Consider the following 16263-nt stretch of genomic DNA (forward strand, 5'->3'; position numbering starts at 1 on the left):
AAAAAAAAGTCACAAGAGGAGACCTTAGCGCAAATCGATTTTTTTTTTTAAATTCTCTCATACGTGCGAGCACACGGTAATTTTAGTGTGGATATCGACTCTGTTCGCAGGCTACTCGAGAATTTTTTTTCCGATAAAATCGTGGCATAACGCGCGCGATACCGTGATTTTGCACAGGAAAGCGTAACGACATTATTTTTAACTGCATCACGCGATTTCATGGTATTGCGGGTGTACGTGTGCACGGACACATCGACGCGTCCCAGTCGACTTATAAACTTGCAAATTGATGTAGTACGTGTGCGCCCAAGGTAGACTTTCTAACTTGCTAAGTATTTCTACTTTATCGTAATTAACGGCGAATTAAAGAAAAACAGCGGACGCCGTAATTTTAAGAGACACTGACAGATCGTCGAACGTTCGTTACCAATCTCATTAAGAAATGCCGGTTAACGTAGATGCGGAAGTTCGTAGATATCTATGACACAACTGAAAATTGGAGCAATTTAAAAAAGTTTACATTCTAAAAATAATTCATAGAATGATAAACAGAAAATATTACATTTCGTTATGATTGAAATTGAAAATACCTTTTGAATAGCGAACAAAATTTTAAGAAACTGCACATACATATAGGAACATCGTTTTAATATAATTGGAATATCGAAGGTTAGATTTATTACAGTGACTACATCTTCAATCTTCTCGAATCTCTTAGGTTTCAATCAAATATAATTTATTCAATACCTTACCAGAAATTCTGCTCTCAGTTCTGAACTTAAACAACGTCATCCACATACAGTTGAATTGGCAATGAAACCATTAAATATCTATATTTTCTAATCTCGAATAAATTCCATGAAATTTTCCACACAAAAAGGTCAGACAATCGCGAAATCACGACAAACGACACTTTTCTCCGTGCATGTATGTTAGCAGTTTATTAAAGAAACGTTGGATTGCTCATTGCTACACCTGATAAAAGGAATATGAAGCCCGTGACGAGCGTGAGGAAGCGTTTTCCCCGTTTTCAGACAACGTCGAAAGCTAAAATAATTTCGTCAAGCGTAACACGCGGATGGTTTACGATCGTCTCGGGGCCGAAGGTAAATGGCTCGAGCTGACGTTACTCGCGGGAAGGGAGCGGGAAAAACTGGGAGCAGGGCAACTTCTCCTGGCTGGAAAATATAATAACCTTCCGTCGCTGAGCCCGTTGGTGAGTACGTAGCTGCGAAATATAAAGTACGAGCACAGCCGGGAGAAATATGGAGCAAGAAAGAGAAAGAGTGATCGTGTGCATGTGTGTATATATGTGTGTGTATGCATGAGTGCTGCATACCTGGCCAAGCACACCCACACTCAAGGCACACGTGAGAAACAGTCGCGGAACCGTGCGCGAAATCCTTTCTCCGCGAATGGCCTCGCCTTAATATCGGATCGAGGCAACTTTTCAGACGCGAGTCGCGACATAGACGAGAGTCGCGAACCGGCCTATATACCCCACGACGATCAAAACACGTTCAAATCAATTCCCCTCCTCCCATTCAATTCTCGATTCGACCGATTGTATCGAATCTCACTCGGATAGACCTAGCCTAGGGGAGACAAAGGAGGAAGCGGAGAACTGGTAAGAGGCAAAGTTCTGCTGTTTCGTGATCTAGCTTCTACGGTTAACCGTGTTTCTACGAACACCGGCAACTCGATGCTGCTGGCTCCTCCAACTCTTCTCCGCGACAACTTATTGCACCGGGACAAATAGAAGCGGCGCTGATAACACGGAGTAATCTTCTCTTATGTCCGTATGAACGAGATTATCTTTAGCTATTTCACATTTTCTTAAAAACCCTTTCGTTTCCGCTACAGCCACGTGGATGGGTATTTTGAATTTATGAAATTAAATATTGATATCGTGTATTTTTTCGTGTCTATGAGTTTATTGTTGTTTCTTCTAGTGTTGTATAGATGACGTGATACGGATTTTAATATGCGTTTAACACGTTAACTGCCAAAGTGAAAAAGGCCGTACGTAGCCAGACACACTGTATTTCGTTTTTGGAACCTTTTGAGTACGGCTCCCAAGTCCATTTGGAACCGAGTGTTTAAAAGCTGTATCTAACTTATCGATTTGTAAATATAATTTAAGCTAGGATTGTTCATATTTAGTTATTAAAAGAGCAGGTGTTTCTTAATGATCGCGTTCGATAGTATGTTTAACATAACGAACTTTTCAAAGTTTACTAATTTATAAATTAACTAATTTCTTCACTTTCGTATCACAGCAAAAGTTACAAAAGATCTGGGAAAATGTATTGTTGTAACATTTTAATCATCGTTATAAAAGTGTACTGACAAGTCATTTTGACTTGTTTGGTAGTTCTAGTATTAAAAAGAAGGAAACATAGGGTTTCAGCGGACACAGACACCACTATCTCTACGAACATTAAAAACGTTCGTACGAATCGTCGAAAATATATGTATATATAATAAGAGGCTGTTGATCTTGTTTTAAATTATACTGCGATATTAATTTTACGCAAACATTTTGTAACGGTATATAAATAATTCAGCCTGTTTGTAATGTACGTGTCACCCATATTTTAGTGACATAACAGTCAAAGTGTTAAAGGGTTATCGGTGAAGTAAGATATTACTGTCTTTTATTTCTTCAATCTGCTGGAATTTAAGTATAATGAAAAATTGATTTTATTATGTATTACTTTATAATGTAAATTATTCTACATAACTGTATAAAGTAGCAAGGTTGCCAAATGGTAACGAATGAACAATGGCATTACACGCTTTCAAAATATAAAACTGTACTTATGAATTATTCATATGTCATATAATATAAACAAAAATGCAAAACAATAGTTTTTTGCGACTTTTGAATAATTTGGAAATGAAATGGTTAACGTAGAAATGGGGACGTGTCTAGAAAATTAACTTGCTTAGTCAACTATATCTAAGCTCTATCTATTTTAAGATTATTTAAATTGGACATGCAGATGCAATTGGACTGGCCAATTATTAGATGCAGCGGTGAGTAAGTCACCATTCGTACGGAAGCCTGATTTGAATAATTTTTCGTCCATGCTAAAATCTTATATGTTGAAACGTATTTCAAAATCAGTTTTGAAGGCTACTTATTTTTCTTTATTATGCAAATTCTTCTACGGAAAAACAAAAAAGAAACTACGTCTGTAAACATGAGTTACGTATTACTGCTTTACAGAAAATTTTAAACCTTCAGTCTGTAGTGATTTAGCCTTCAGCATGCAAGTGTTAATAGGATGAGAACTAGTAGAATCTGAATTCAAAACATTTTCCCACCTTCATAATTGATGAACTGATAACATAAGAATAATGGAGAATATTACTGAAGTATCGCATGTTACTGATATTCATATAAACCAACATTGAATTTGATGCAAGTAATAAACCGCTCATTAATACACACGGTGTATCACGTCAAATGATCATACGTAATTAGATCGCTAATTAGAACAGTTAGTATTGTTCGGTAAAGTATACCAACAACCTCTTAACTCTTACATAAAAATGACGATTTACGCTAAAAAAAAAAGAATGTAATTAAAGTGAGCTATAAAGAATATGTTTTACCTGTACCATTTCCATAATCACTTCGTGTGTGACAAACATTAGAATTCCGAAAACAGTCAAAAGTTAAACACTTAAATTGTTATTTTAAAATGATAAAACTTATATAAATGTTGTATCTTGTTATTTTCAAGTCGAAAATGTCTATATTAAACTAATGTATTTAAAACCATTTTTTATACATTTTCAACCCTTTAACCCCCAAACACCTCTTCCGAGGAAAAAAATTATTTCTCGCGATTAGTTAACTCAAAAATGATTCGAAAACGTGAACCTCATCTGGATATTCACGACAAAACCCCTGGAAATATGATTTCCTAAATACGACGTATACGTCACACTGAGCATTAAAGGGTTAAACTGTTATTACACTGTATTTTCTATGATTCTAGGAAACTTTTATTGTAATATATCACTGAAGAAGTTCGTTAATTTATCAATTCGCGTCTTTTTCAACAACCTATCCTTTTTACCAACGTGATAAAAATAGAAACTCGTTCGTCTTCGTTAGTTCCAGTGATAAATAAAATGGAAATAGAATGTATCAATCATACAAAAATTGTAAAGCAAAATTCAAAAGGAACGTGCCAACTTCTCCTACAAGACAAAATAGATATCTCCCCCATAATTTCACGATATTCCCCTCAAGCAGGCCCATATCGAATCAACATCAGATCCATGCACACGCTCCATTCGTTCGAATGGCGTTACAGTAACACCGCAACTATTGTTATCGTTGCATAATGAACGTTGTTTGTCGGTCCCCGCTTAGGCGAAAGTGGGAAACGTTGATGCATAAAACCGAGCATTACAATGCAAACGCGATTTTACCCAGCGCAGGTGGTTTCAGCGCGCGCAAGCTTTTGTACCTGGCCGGAACGAGAGCCTTGTTTGTTTTTTATTTTTAATGGGTGTACAGTGGCTCGTGGCTGAAGTCGTTTGCCTCCCTTTCCCTCTCTCTATCTGCGCTCGTGAAATGATACTTCGGACACAAAGAATCCTGAGGATTTTCTCCCTCGAAGCTAGATCTGCATATTTCATTGTCCCCTTCCTTCGTAAACCAGATTCTCGACTTGGTACGCGAAAAAAAAAAGGCGAGAGAGCGTCGATTTCTACGATACCGGGGCAACGAGAATTCTGTTCCTCTAGACAGGAACCGAAAGTCGTCGGTGCCCGAAATAAATTTCGTAATTTTCGAGCTCGACCAATTGCGTCGCGAGAAACAAAACCGCGAACGCAGCGATCAAAGAAACCTTCATTTAACGCTTTCACATTAATTCCCGGAGCCCATTCGCTACTTTTCGACGCGCTTCATGTCGTCGGACGACGGGGAGGCCATGACCGTTCGAATTCCGCCGATTATATAGGCATCGAAGTCACCAGCACACTTGCGGCTCGCTTTCAGGGATAAAATCGATGTGGACAAAAGCGACCGTAATGACGCGTGGAAAACGCAAAATGCAACTGTACCGTGGTTTCAGACAGTGTTGGGCACAATTTTCTTAGAATGTCTACCGTTACTGGCCTAGTTCCTGATCAGAAGCCAATTCCTAATCAGTTTAGTAAGTAAATACATACATTTACATTTCTGATTTAGAAAACGCATGCACAAACAAAAATGCATCAATTTCAATAAACACTTTTGCTAGCATTTGTTTATATGGATCATATAACTCATAAATTTTGGCTTCATAGGGATGCGTCTTTACAGTTTACATAGTTATATAATTCATTTCACGAATCATTTAGGTTATACATATTATTAAAATAAATGAAAACAGTATGAAGGGAAATTTTCAATTAACCTCTGTAAATGAAATTAAAACGTAACCTAATCAAACCTATGTTTTTATATTTATTAAATAAAAACAACCAATTTTCTTTAAAAAAAAATGCCTAAATTGTCAAATAAGGTGTTCAGTTTTGAGTTTTCATTTTTGTTCTTTAAATATCCTTATATATATTTAAAAAAATTATACGTTCGACATTATGGTTTTACTAACGTACTGTAGGAAATGTATGCATTATTTAGTAAATGAATACATTTACGAGAAATAGTATACCATCTTATATTCGGTTCATACTTCTGCTAAAATCGTACGTAAATGCATAAACTATCACTCTAGTGCAAATTGGGATTTAAAATTTTCCATGATTAAAAACTTGAAGAGAATAAAAGCAAACTGTACTCACAACATATTTTTTAGGGAAAATTTTCTTGACAAATCCAAAGGTAATAATTGCAAAAATGAGAAACATTTTTTTAACTGTGAAAATTTGTTATAATGAAATGGTACATTTCTAAACGAAGAGACGAGACAATGTTTCCATTGTGCAAATTCGCACTAGTGTGGTGTCTAAAGATTAATTGTCAGGTAGTCCTGTGCTGTAGAAGTGGTTGCACAAGAGGATTATTTTGGTATGATGTTTGACGCTTCTTTTTTAAATAATATTTGCGATGAAAGTGGTACCAAGGTCATCACGAAGAATTTCGTTCGATACATACCAAGGTGCATCAGTCTTTATGCGAAGAATTTCAATAAAATTAAATAATTATTCACCAAGTGTCTCCACGTTCAGGAAATAGTATGTAATTATCTTATTACAAAAATTAGAATCTCCACGTTTAGTCAACCCAGGATGGTGAAGTACCATTTTTTATCTTTTATTCGTTATTCAAAACTTTTTTATCTAGATAAGAAATTCGCCCATCTCCGGTTCCAGGCTTCGCCCCGCATCGTCCGGTGTGGATCGGCGAGTAGGGCTGTATTTGCCAAAAACCAGTAATAAACTTTTATCTCGTGACATGTCTACGTTTTCCCGGTGCACGCGTTTTCCCTGCCTCTCACTCGTTCGCCTCTCCGTTCGTCGTTCTCGCCGCGTTCCGCGGCAAGGGCGCGGTCCGGCGGCGGAAAAGAATCGCGTCGATAAAATGCTGTGCACGGTTGAAAAGGGGAGAAAGCTCAACTTGTACGTCATCCATTCTCGGATAAAAACTTTAGTAGTCGTTGTTGAGGAAACGCGGGAGAAAATCGCGGAGGATCGTTGACGGTATTACGTCATAAGCGAATAAATTAAGCTCATTGTAAAAGAAATACAATGTCCGTTACGCTCTTTAAATCTTTATAATTCAAGGATAAGGGAGCAAAACAGGGAATATACAGTTTTTAGTAGTGTTGGTGGCAACTGGAATTACGGTACTGTCGGATCACAAAGGGTCACAAAGCAGAACTGTCCCCGTAAAGCCGTGTACTCGCCGAGTGAGCGAGCACAAGCGAGCGTTCGCTCGTGTTCAACTGGAATGCTCGCCCTACGTCCACACTGGAACGAATTCTTTCTGTTCGCAATTGATCCGAAGACTGACCTCGAACAGATTGTGAAATAATGAATAGGAAAAAATGAGTTTGTGCAAGTACTGCTCTTATTGTGCTGAAGTTAAGTGCAAAAAATAAAAACAAAGAAAACAAGATAAACGATGGTGACAAAATTCACTATTTAAAAATAGACAACGGTATAGTGGAAGCCATTTGTTAAGGGACTTGCAGGAAGAAGGATATGAAATATTCCGAAATTTCTGCAGAATGTCGACCGTAGATTTTGAAAAATTGCTAAAACTTGTTGAACTAAAAATAATGAAAAGTGACACAAACTATAGGAAAGATATTCGACGATTCTTGGCTACAGTAAGCTTCTATGAGTTTAATGTTTTCATTGCACCATTCCATTGTTATTTCACACGGAATAATAGAACGTTTCCGGGAAAGCAGTCGAATGTAACAAATGACCGTCTACACCAGACGAGTGGGAGTAAAATATTGAAAAATTGATTTTCTCAATAAAAGTGTCTTGTGACATCCCTTGTTTTTCCTCCTTATCTTTCAATTGTAAATCTATATCGACATATTTATGTCTGGAATGGTAGCATTGCTTTTTTTCGAGATGTCTCAACGATGTCTGTCTTTTTTCTTTGTGTAACGTTTGTTCTTTTTTCGAATATGAATTTCCATTCGTTTTTCCTACTTTTTTGATCGTTTCCCTCGGATCGTCGTAATCATCTACTACTAGTCTAATGCTGTTCGATATCTGATAAAGTAGACTTTCAAAACAGTTTTCCTCATAATTTTGTTCAGAAATTGATTATTCTGATCTACTTAACATATGTGCAACTAGAACCAGAACCGAAGCCCAGTCGATTCCAGAAAAGTTTGTCTCGAGTCAAGTATATTCAGATCCATTTACATAATCTGTGAAGTAATTCTACAGTTACGACCGGTATTCATAAGAAATTTAAAATCATTAAAGAAGGAAGTACCGTAACCTGATGCTCCTTTTAGCAAGCTGAATAATTAATAACTTCTGCAGTTCCTTTTCATATTCATTTCGGATTACGTTACGACGGTATTTATAATTCAGCTTAATAGGAAGATGGCGATACTAATCCTTCTTGAGCTGGGTCATTTCTGACACGTATTGTTTCGCATTACAAGCAGACTATCTGTAGATATATGTAAATAAATCAAATTTACATGGTTAATAATGATGACGTGACAAATATCATATTTGTAAAATATACGCTCTTTTCTATCAATAATTATAGAGTATTACAACTTTTGAAAAAAAAATAGTTGCAAAATAAAGTTTAAACAGTCAAAACTACTGATGTATGGGTAAAAAATAACCTAGCCCCCTTTTGAACGACATCAAACATTTCACTGTCAGAAAGTTAAAAATTACAGCAATCTCCGTGTACATTACCGAGTTACTACGTCTATTTATACTACGTCTCTTTCGTTATATTTTACTCGTTTTTCTCTACCAGCCTTTGGAACTTTCCTTAACATGTCCATACAAAAATGTTAGTACTTCAATTTTCTCCTACAATATTTCCTCCAAAAATTTGTCGAAAATACCTCTCTCAAAGACCACTAATTTCACCATTCTCTAAAAACCCACAGTTACTGTAGGTTTTGAACAACCAACACTGTATACTGATAGACCCAGACTGACAGATCTATCCGAAACCTCATTCCATAACCGTTCCCCATGAATACAAAACAAGCTGAACTCAAACGATTCGACAGTATACCAACGCGAATGGGAAAAAAAAGCAACGATGGTAACCGGTGGAACGACCTGATATCATACAATTTCGGTCGTTGAACCGACTCTCGGATAGAAAAAAACGCCGAATCACCGTGACCCGACTGGCCCCGTTGTTGCACTAATAACCGAGAGCCGGGGCAGAAAAATTCTTTCTCAAGGTGCATTAAAGGCAGAGCTGAAAGTTCAGGCCTGCCCCGCCGTGGACTTCGTCGTGAACGAGGGAATTCCCCGCGGGAACGATATCCATGAAGAAACGCTGAAAGTCTTGATCCCGCGCGCGCGTGGAAATGTCGCAGCCGCGACTGTGAGAAACAAGGAAAACAAAGTTACGCCAAGTTTCGCGACGCGGTACACCGCGCAGCGCCCTTTGAGCCAACGCGAACTTACCTCTGACACGGGTAGAGAGAACTTGTTCTCGCTTGCTTTCGCCCGCGGAGAGCAACGGAGAGAAAGCAGTCAGCGATTCTTACAGCCGCCGACGCGACGGCATGGTCTTGAAATATAAAAACAATTGAACCGCGGGCAGAACGCGGGCGAAGCTCTAAATTTGTTCAACTGAACACGCCGCGCCGCACGACCCAATGGAAGACGTTTTTATTCCACCTCGTAGTTCGAGCTTAACCGTGCCATTTTATGGGATAACGGAAAGCCTTTTTCGTTCTTTTGTCCAAGTTTTCGAACGGACGGGAGGAATTGTATATTTGAACTTGAGAATTTCGGGCGAAAGCTCGTACGAGAGGATTAATTGACTTTGAAGATCGATGGATAGAGGGTTTTAGGATAAGTGTGTCAGTTACTGTGCTCTTACATTAGTTTTATGTATAGTAAATTACATAATCATTGAAATGAATGTATTAAAATGTTTAAATAAAATTTAATTAACAATTGGCATAATTGAACTGAAAGTGTAAATTATTAACACTTATAGAGTTTCTGCTACTATGACAGAATAAAAGTGGCCTCGAATCAAAGTTAGACAGAATTTTCTTCGGATAATACATACTGAAAATCAATAGTGCTTATGTACCTAACAGGGGCACACCGCGAACGCTGATTCGTGGATTGGAATCAAATTTTGTGGATTTATAAAGTGACTCAAGACAAGAATAACAGTATGTTTCGTTCGTGTCCAATTTCTCTTTGAGGGTGTGAAAACTAACCTCAAAGTCAAATAGTCACTCCGACTTTTTCGCGTACAACTCTTAAAGTACAAGAGATGGAAAAAAATGTTTCAAACAAAAGTTTAATGGTACAATAAACGCTATAAACATGCCTTGACAAAATTTGGAAAAGTTGTTTTCTTAAAAAGAAAATTTTAAAACACTTTATTCACAATTTTTTCAATGTAAGTTTACAGCGATTATTGTACCATTAAACTTTTGCTTGACCAGGTGTCCCAATATAATTTATATAAACATCTACAGTCTACTGATGTGTTTGAGAATTTTCGATTCCATACAGAATCCTTCAAGAATTACACGTGAATTAACGGACACAATGGCTTGCGAAATACCTGATTCTCTATGTAATTCTTTCAAGCGGTGTAATAAAATAACGTCAAAAAGAAAAATATTACATAAAATAACATCCAAACAAAAATATTGCAAAAGAATACGCATATAAAATCTACAATACTTAAACTACAAAAAAGGTTCTAGAGTTTCTTGGCTACGAATAACAAGAACAAAACCGCGTGACGGAAACTTTAGGTTACGGTTCCCGGCCGATAAACTTCATTTCAGCGGTTTTTATTCCCGGACGCGGCGTAACAAGGATTTGCAAATTAGCGAGAGGAACGAGATACCTCCCCTGATAGCTGACGCGATGAAATTTTCGATGGAGCACGGGACCAGACCGCGCACAAGAATGGGGGAACCGCAAACGAAATAAATAACCGGGGAGGGCTCGGGGTGCCTTAGAGATCGAAGCTCCCGAAAAGCCTCGTGAAAAGCATCGTTACGAACGTGATTTATAGTCGCTCGATTATGAGACTTTCAGGTGGCGATAACCGTTCGATCAGAGTCGTCATTGGGAGCGTAGTCGTTCGAACGGTTGTAAAATTTTTTCGTCGCCGTAACGTCATCTGGATCGAAGAGAGCACACGGACTCCCGTGTAAAATCCCCCGACAGTGATCCACTGTACTTACGTGGTGGCGTCCGCACACAGATGTAAAAAATGTTATTGCTTCTTGCGGGCTGGATAGGGCAGGGAACTATGTAATGCATATAAAAAGAAAGAGCGGGACTCTGTCGCGAAGTTAGGAGAGTCTGGGCCCTGTCGCTAGTGATACAGCGACTTAAAGATTCATGACCGCCCCGTCCCGTCATTCCCGTGTGAGTGACACACCGGTTCAAATATAGCACCGGGGAGTTCATTCTGCGAGTAAGATACTCAATAAAATAAATTTGGCCTGCGTTCAAGAAAGTCGTCAGACTGAATCCAGCGCGCGTTGATATTCAACTGATGCTCGACACGTGCGATTACTTAAATTAATGCACGGAGGAAGATGGATGTGTGTATGTCACGTTAGATATTTACATAGCACCTGACGGTTTTATTTTTCTAAATAAAATGGATTAATGGGGATCACTAGACTGTTGACGTTTATGCAAATTCACAATTTGAGACAATTAACCACACTAGAACTGACATCGTTAAATTTATGCTAAACTACACTGTACATAGTGTAAATTTTGCATTATACTGTATACTGACATGTATTATATGTATAATATATAATACAATATAACGGAATACAGTATAATGCAAAATTTATAACAAACTAAAAGTCAAAATAAATGTGAACGACAGCACCTTTATGACCTCAGTAGTTATAAAATAAGAAATTTAGAATCCGTCATATTGACGGGTGTGGTTGTTCTAGAGTGAATTTATAAATATGAAAACGAGACAGAAATTTATTTCCTGTTCGTGCTAGATGTCTGACTATGTCGATAATAACATATAAACATCATTAAGTTTTATCAAATGCTTTATTTTACTACATCCTGCAGTTGAAATTTTGCTATAAATGCATAGACATCCGCAGTCTAGTGACTACCCACTGAAATTGCTTCTGGAAATCCCACTTCTGTCTCCAGTTTCATTTTTCTCAAAACAGTATCTAACGAATGTCTTATAAACGGAAGTGTATGTTTGCAATAACACGAACAACACTTCCAGCAATTTCTAAGATAATAATAAAATAAAACTTTTCGAAAGTAAACATTGTGTCATCTTCAATATTTTGCTTGCCGCGCATTGATAAGATAGTAGATTCCACATAAAGAGTAATGTACACCAAGGTTCATCGAGCAATTACTTAGAAGACAAATGCACGCATACTGGGTACATTTTCAAAAACAATATTCTCGAAAACGAAGTCTTACATAACAAAATTTTATTCCTCATTTTCAATTTATTTCTTCATGGATAATCATGGTTTGATCGATAGTAACTACACTTTGCGTGACACACAATACACACGTGGGATCTACAATTTCACGAGAAACAAACCAATTCCGTGTTTCAACGGTAAGAACACCGGCAGCAGGTCAGGGGGAATAAATCGAGTGACTGACGTTCGTGGTGGATTTTTTTTTTGCTGTTAGTGCAGCCCAGCCCGATTCGCTTTTCCCAGCGTGAGACAGAACACAGCGACAAGAGGAACGAGTTCAAACGTGAGACGCTATCTCGAAAAAGATTGCTTTTATCGAAGCCGTATCGCCTCGGCCGGCTGCTGCGTAACTATTAAAAACACTTTCAACTGTGAAACGGTTACAATGTCCTGGTAGTTTCTGTAATGCCCGCGGTATCGCGATCGAGCGAACATTAAACTTGAATCACGCGAAAGTAAAACCGCGACGTAAACCTATTAGCGAACTATGTCAATCCGGCATAGGTTGATCGCCGTAAAAGTTTCATAATGAATTTGATGGCCGCGATAAGACGCCACGACGAATTTAGGTACATAACACGAACGAATATGGCGAACGAATTACCTGTTTAATTGCGAATTATTTTAAACGATTCGACGAATTAAAGTTTTTTCAGCGACTGACTAATTGTATGGTGAACCTTTTACGAGTTAATCGTGCAGCCTAAAAAATTATATTTCCTATATATGCATGTGCTTTTAGCGTAATAACAGAAAAGTTGTTGTATAACTTTTAGTGGAGCTGTAATCTATGTGCGAGAACAAATTGAAAATATGAAATAAAATTTGTTCGTGCAGAGAGGAATTTTCAAGGCTGGATTATAATTTCAGTCTGTCAATGATTATCTTTGTATGTATTAATATTTATAAGCATTGTCAGTGATTTATTTTATACTGGCAAGAATGGACAAATGTAGAATAAGAAAATTAACAAAAAAAACTGATATTACCGTATTATTGTATGTATTTATTACAAGTGGAATTATTGAATTATACGCAGACATCAGTCAATCGTAATTAAATTCAAGCGTGTTTGATTAATATTCAAATTTAATTTTTTTTTTAAAGCCTCTCACGAAAAATTTAAATTATTAATATTATATAATTATAAATATTACGAGGAAGTACACTATATTATATTATAAATTTGGAGCGATCTATATATTTATGGAAAAAAGTGAGCGACAGTCGAAAGTCTCAAGAATCATTTCAAATATTATTCGGCAACAAAGATTCACCAAAGTCTCGAAAAATTCTGAAAACCTTAAATAGGCTTATCGAATTTGAATGTCCTTGGAACTACCAAGGGTCTCGAAGTCTTAAATGTCCCAGCATACACCGAGCGCCTGGAGTTTTTAAGAGTCTTCGGAATAAGTTATTAATTATTACGCGAGGTTACTTCCATAACTTTCAAAGTTTCCGGAAATGTTTGTTGAATTATGATAAATTGAACTTCCAAAACGTAACACACATTCTAATTGAATAGATACTTGAAAGAATCTTCTCCCTTTGATATTCAACACCTTAAAGATTTGTAACAGTTCAAATTTAATTTATTAATTACAGAAATAATACTTTCCATCGATACTAAGGTCTTCAAACTCAAAAAAAAATAATAAAACTTCGTGACTAGAGTGTTTCAGTTTCAAGAAAACTTTCTAAATCAAAAACTGGTAGTCAAAGATGCAGTGGGTATTAAATCTTCTCTTTCAAATAAATTGTTAGGTACAGATTAATGCATTATAATACATTAATTTTTTATTTCAAGTCAGTTAGATATGGTATTTTGCAAAGCACAATACCGACATTTTTGTGATACTTCTATGATTAAAATAAGACCAAACGCGATATACTTACGTAATATCAACGACCGTATTTAAAAATGAGAATGAAACAACCTAATGGGGCATACAGGTCTCAAAAACGCACAAGTACCGCTATGTTCAATACGAAGAAGAATAAAAATATACTAATTCATAAATTATTTAAACAAAACAGCTACTTTAGACCATAAAGTGAAAGGCTACGATAAAAATTTAAGGGAATCGTTCAATTACACATGCAAAAAATTAGATTTCTGCCACTGTGACTCTGCAGTCACATGTACACTGCCTAAACAAAGATTAACCTGCACGTTGCTATGTTGTTTATTGTCATGATTACCAATCAAACATAGTAATATACAGTCAGACAAACTAAAAAAGTATAAAATATCGCACATACGTGACACATTGTTCCACAGAGAAACAGAAATATTCACCGGGACGTATGTGTCCCACTAGGGTCGAAAGTAGAGGTGGAACTTAATTTTTAAATTCTCGAAACTCGAATCCGAACCTATGTAAGATTTCAATACTCGAAACTCTCGAAACCTGAAGCGGTGATTTTGGTTTGTAAGGAGTTAAAAGTTAAACGGAACACAAACAAAAACATAACAATGTATTCACTTATCCTTTTTTTAGTACTAACACTCGATAGTTTAGCAGATCCTACCTTGTACTACAATACATAATTGAAAAAAAAATTTGAAAAAACCTAAGTCAAGCTCACACGAATCACATGTTCTTAACCCGCATTTCCACGTTCACGAGCGATTGCCAATCTGCTTATATGTTGTATCCTTAACATTAGAACTACCAGCATTGAATGAATACTATATAAATTAAATTACATAATACACTAATGTACAGAATATATAAGACAATCTGGAATAATATACCGTAAAATAAAATCTTTACTAAAAAAAAAGAACCAACATAAATTCCGTCAAAAGCACCATTATAATTTTGGTAATGGTAAAATAGCGAATCTGTAATCCGTCACTGACGGGTTTGGTAGTTTTAGTATTAACTTCGCACCGAATATTCGGCATTCATTCATCGACTTCATATTTTCTCTTAAATAGATTTCAAGAGTTTCGAATGACAAAAAACAGGGGTTTCGAGGTTTCGAGAAACCCATCCATAATCGAAAGGGTTAAATCCAGTACCCCAAAAGATCCGTTCCAACTGGTCAAACAGCACCCAACACTTAATTGCACGACGGATACAGAAAGCTCCACTCACCTGTCCGTAATTGTCGAAATCGTATTTGGCGGCGATATCGGCTGCAGCTTCCGGTCCATCCGGCACGTGTACCGCAAATTGATTGGTGTAGATTGGCGCGGGTCGCGGGCGTGGCGCGGGTTCCGATTTCACGAGAACACCGATCAGCAACAAAACGCACAACCGGCTCGCGGCGTTCACGATCATCTCGTCGACGGGAAATGACGAGTGGATACTTTACACGGTCAGTTGGACGCGGGGGCGCGCGCGCGCGATAGTGTTCGTCCGCGAATGCTTCACGATCCAAATTTCAACCCCCCCCCCTCCCAAACGATCCCAGCTTCGAGGGACTCGATGGCACGCGACGCGCCGCGACGGATTTACGGAAACTGGATCACCACCGTGAAAGCTCGACGGGAGACTCGCGAATTTTCATTTAATTCCCATTATACACCATCGCCGCCATCGTCCCGACGCATCGACGGAGGAGTAGGAGGAGGAGGAGGAGGAGGAGGAGGAGGAAAAAGGGGAGAAATGGAAAACGGGAAACGTCCCGATAAAAGCCGAAAGGACGGAGACGCGAACTGTTCGGTACGGCACCACGGGATCTGCAACAAAAAGAATCAAGGAAAACCACGTTACCTCGGATGTGTGCAAAGCACCGGAAGGATGTCGCTCGGATCCCTTGCGGTGTACGGCGATATTAATTATCTCGGGAAGGACTTCCCCGTTTCGCGGATACGGAGCGCAAATACTATTTCTATCTACGGGTTTACGGGCTCCTGGTTGTACTTGGGATCTGGTCTTTCGATTTCAGTTGTAAATCATTCGCGACTTTAAGCGGTCGTTCTACTTTAATGGCCGAAAATGTTAAGCTATTTTTAGGTATGTTTTTCTTGTTAGTATTTATCGAACTACTTATAAATGATATGAAAGAATTGCGAAAGTAATTTTGTTATAGTTTGTTTTAAGTTTTCTATTAGCATGAAAGTGACGTGTCAAACAAAGGTATTTCCACGGCGAAAGTGATTTCACAGTTGAGATTTATCTGAAACAAAAAA

At 37.6% G+C, this 16263-nt stretch overlaps 1 protein-coding gene across 1 annotated transcript in view; it reads right to left on the reverse strand.

Moving 5' to 3' along the window:
* Positions 1 to 15671, reverse strand: part of LOC107185434 (furin-like protease 2) — a 540167-nt gene extending 524496 nt beyond the window's left edge. The window contains 1 exon segment of the mRNA XM_015573110.1: positions 15224 to 15671. Within this exon segment, the coding sequence (XP_015428596.1) occupies positions 15224 to 15409 (186 nt within the window). The 5' untranslated portion in view covers positions 15410 to 15671.
* Between the last annotated feature and the right edge of the window lie 592 nt (positions 15672 to 16263).

The sequence above is a fragment of the Dufourea novaeangliae genome, unplaced genomic scaffold (assembly GCF_001272555.1).
Source record: "Dufourea novaeangliae isolate 0120121106 unplaced genomic scaffold, ASM127255v1 scaffold18, whole genome shotgun sequence".
Classification (NCBI taxonomy): domain Eukaryota; kingdom Metazoa; phylum Arthropoda; class Insecta; order Hymenoptera; family Halictidae; genus Dufourea; species Dufourea novaeangliae.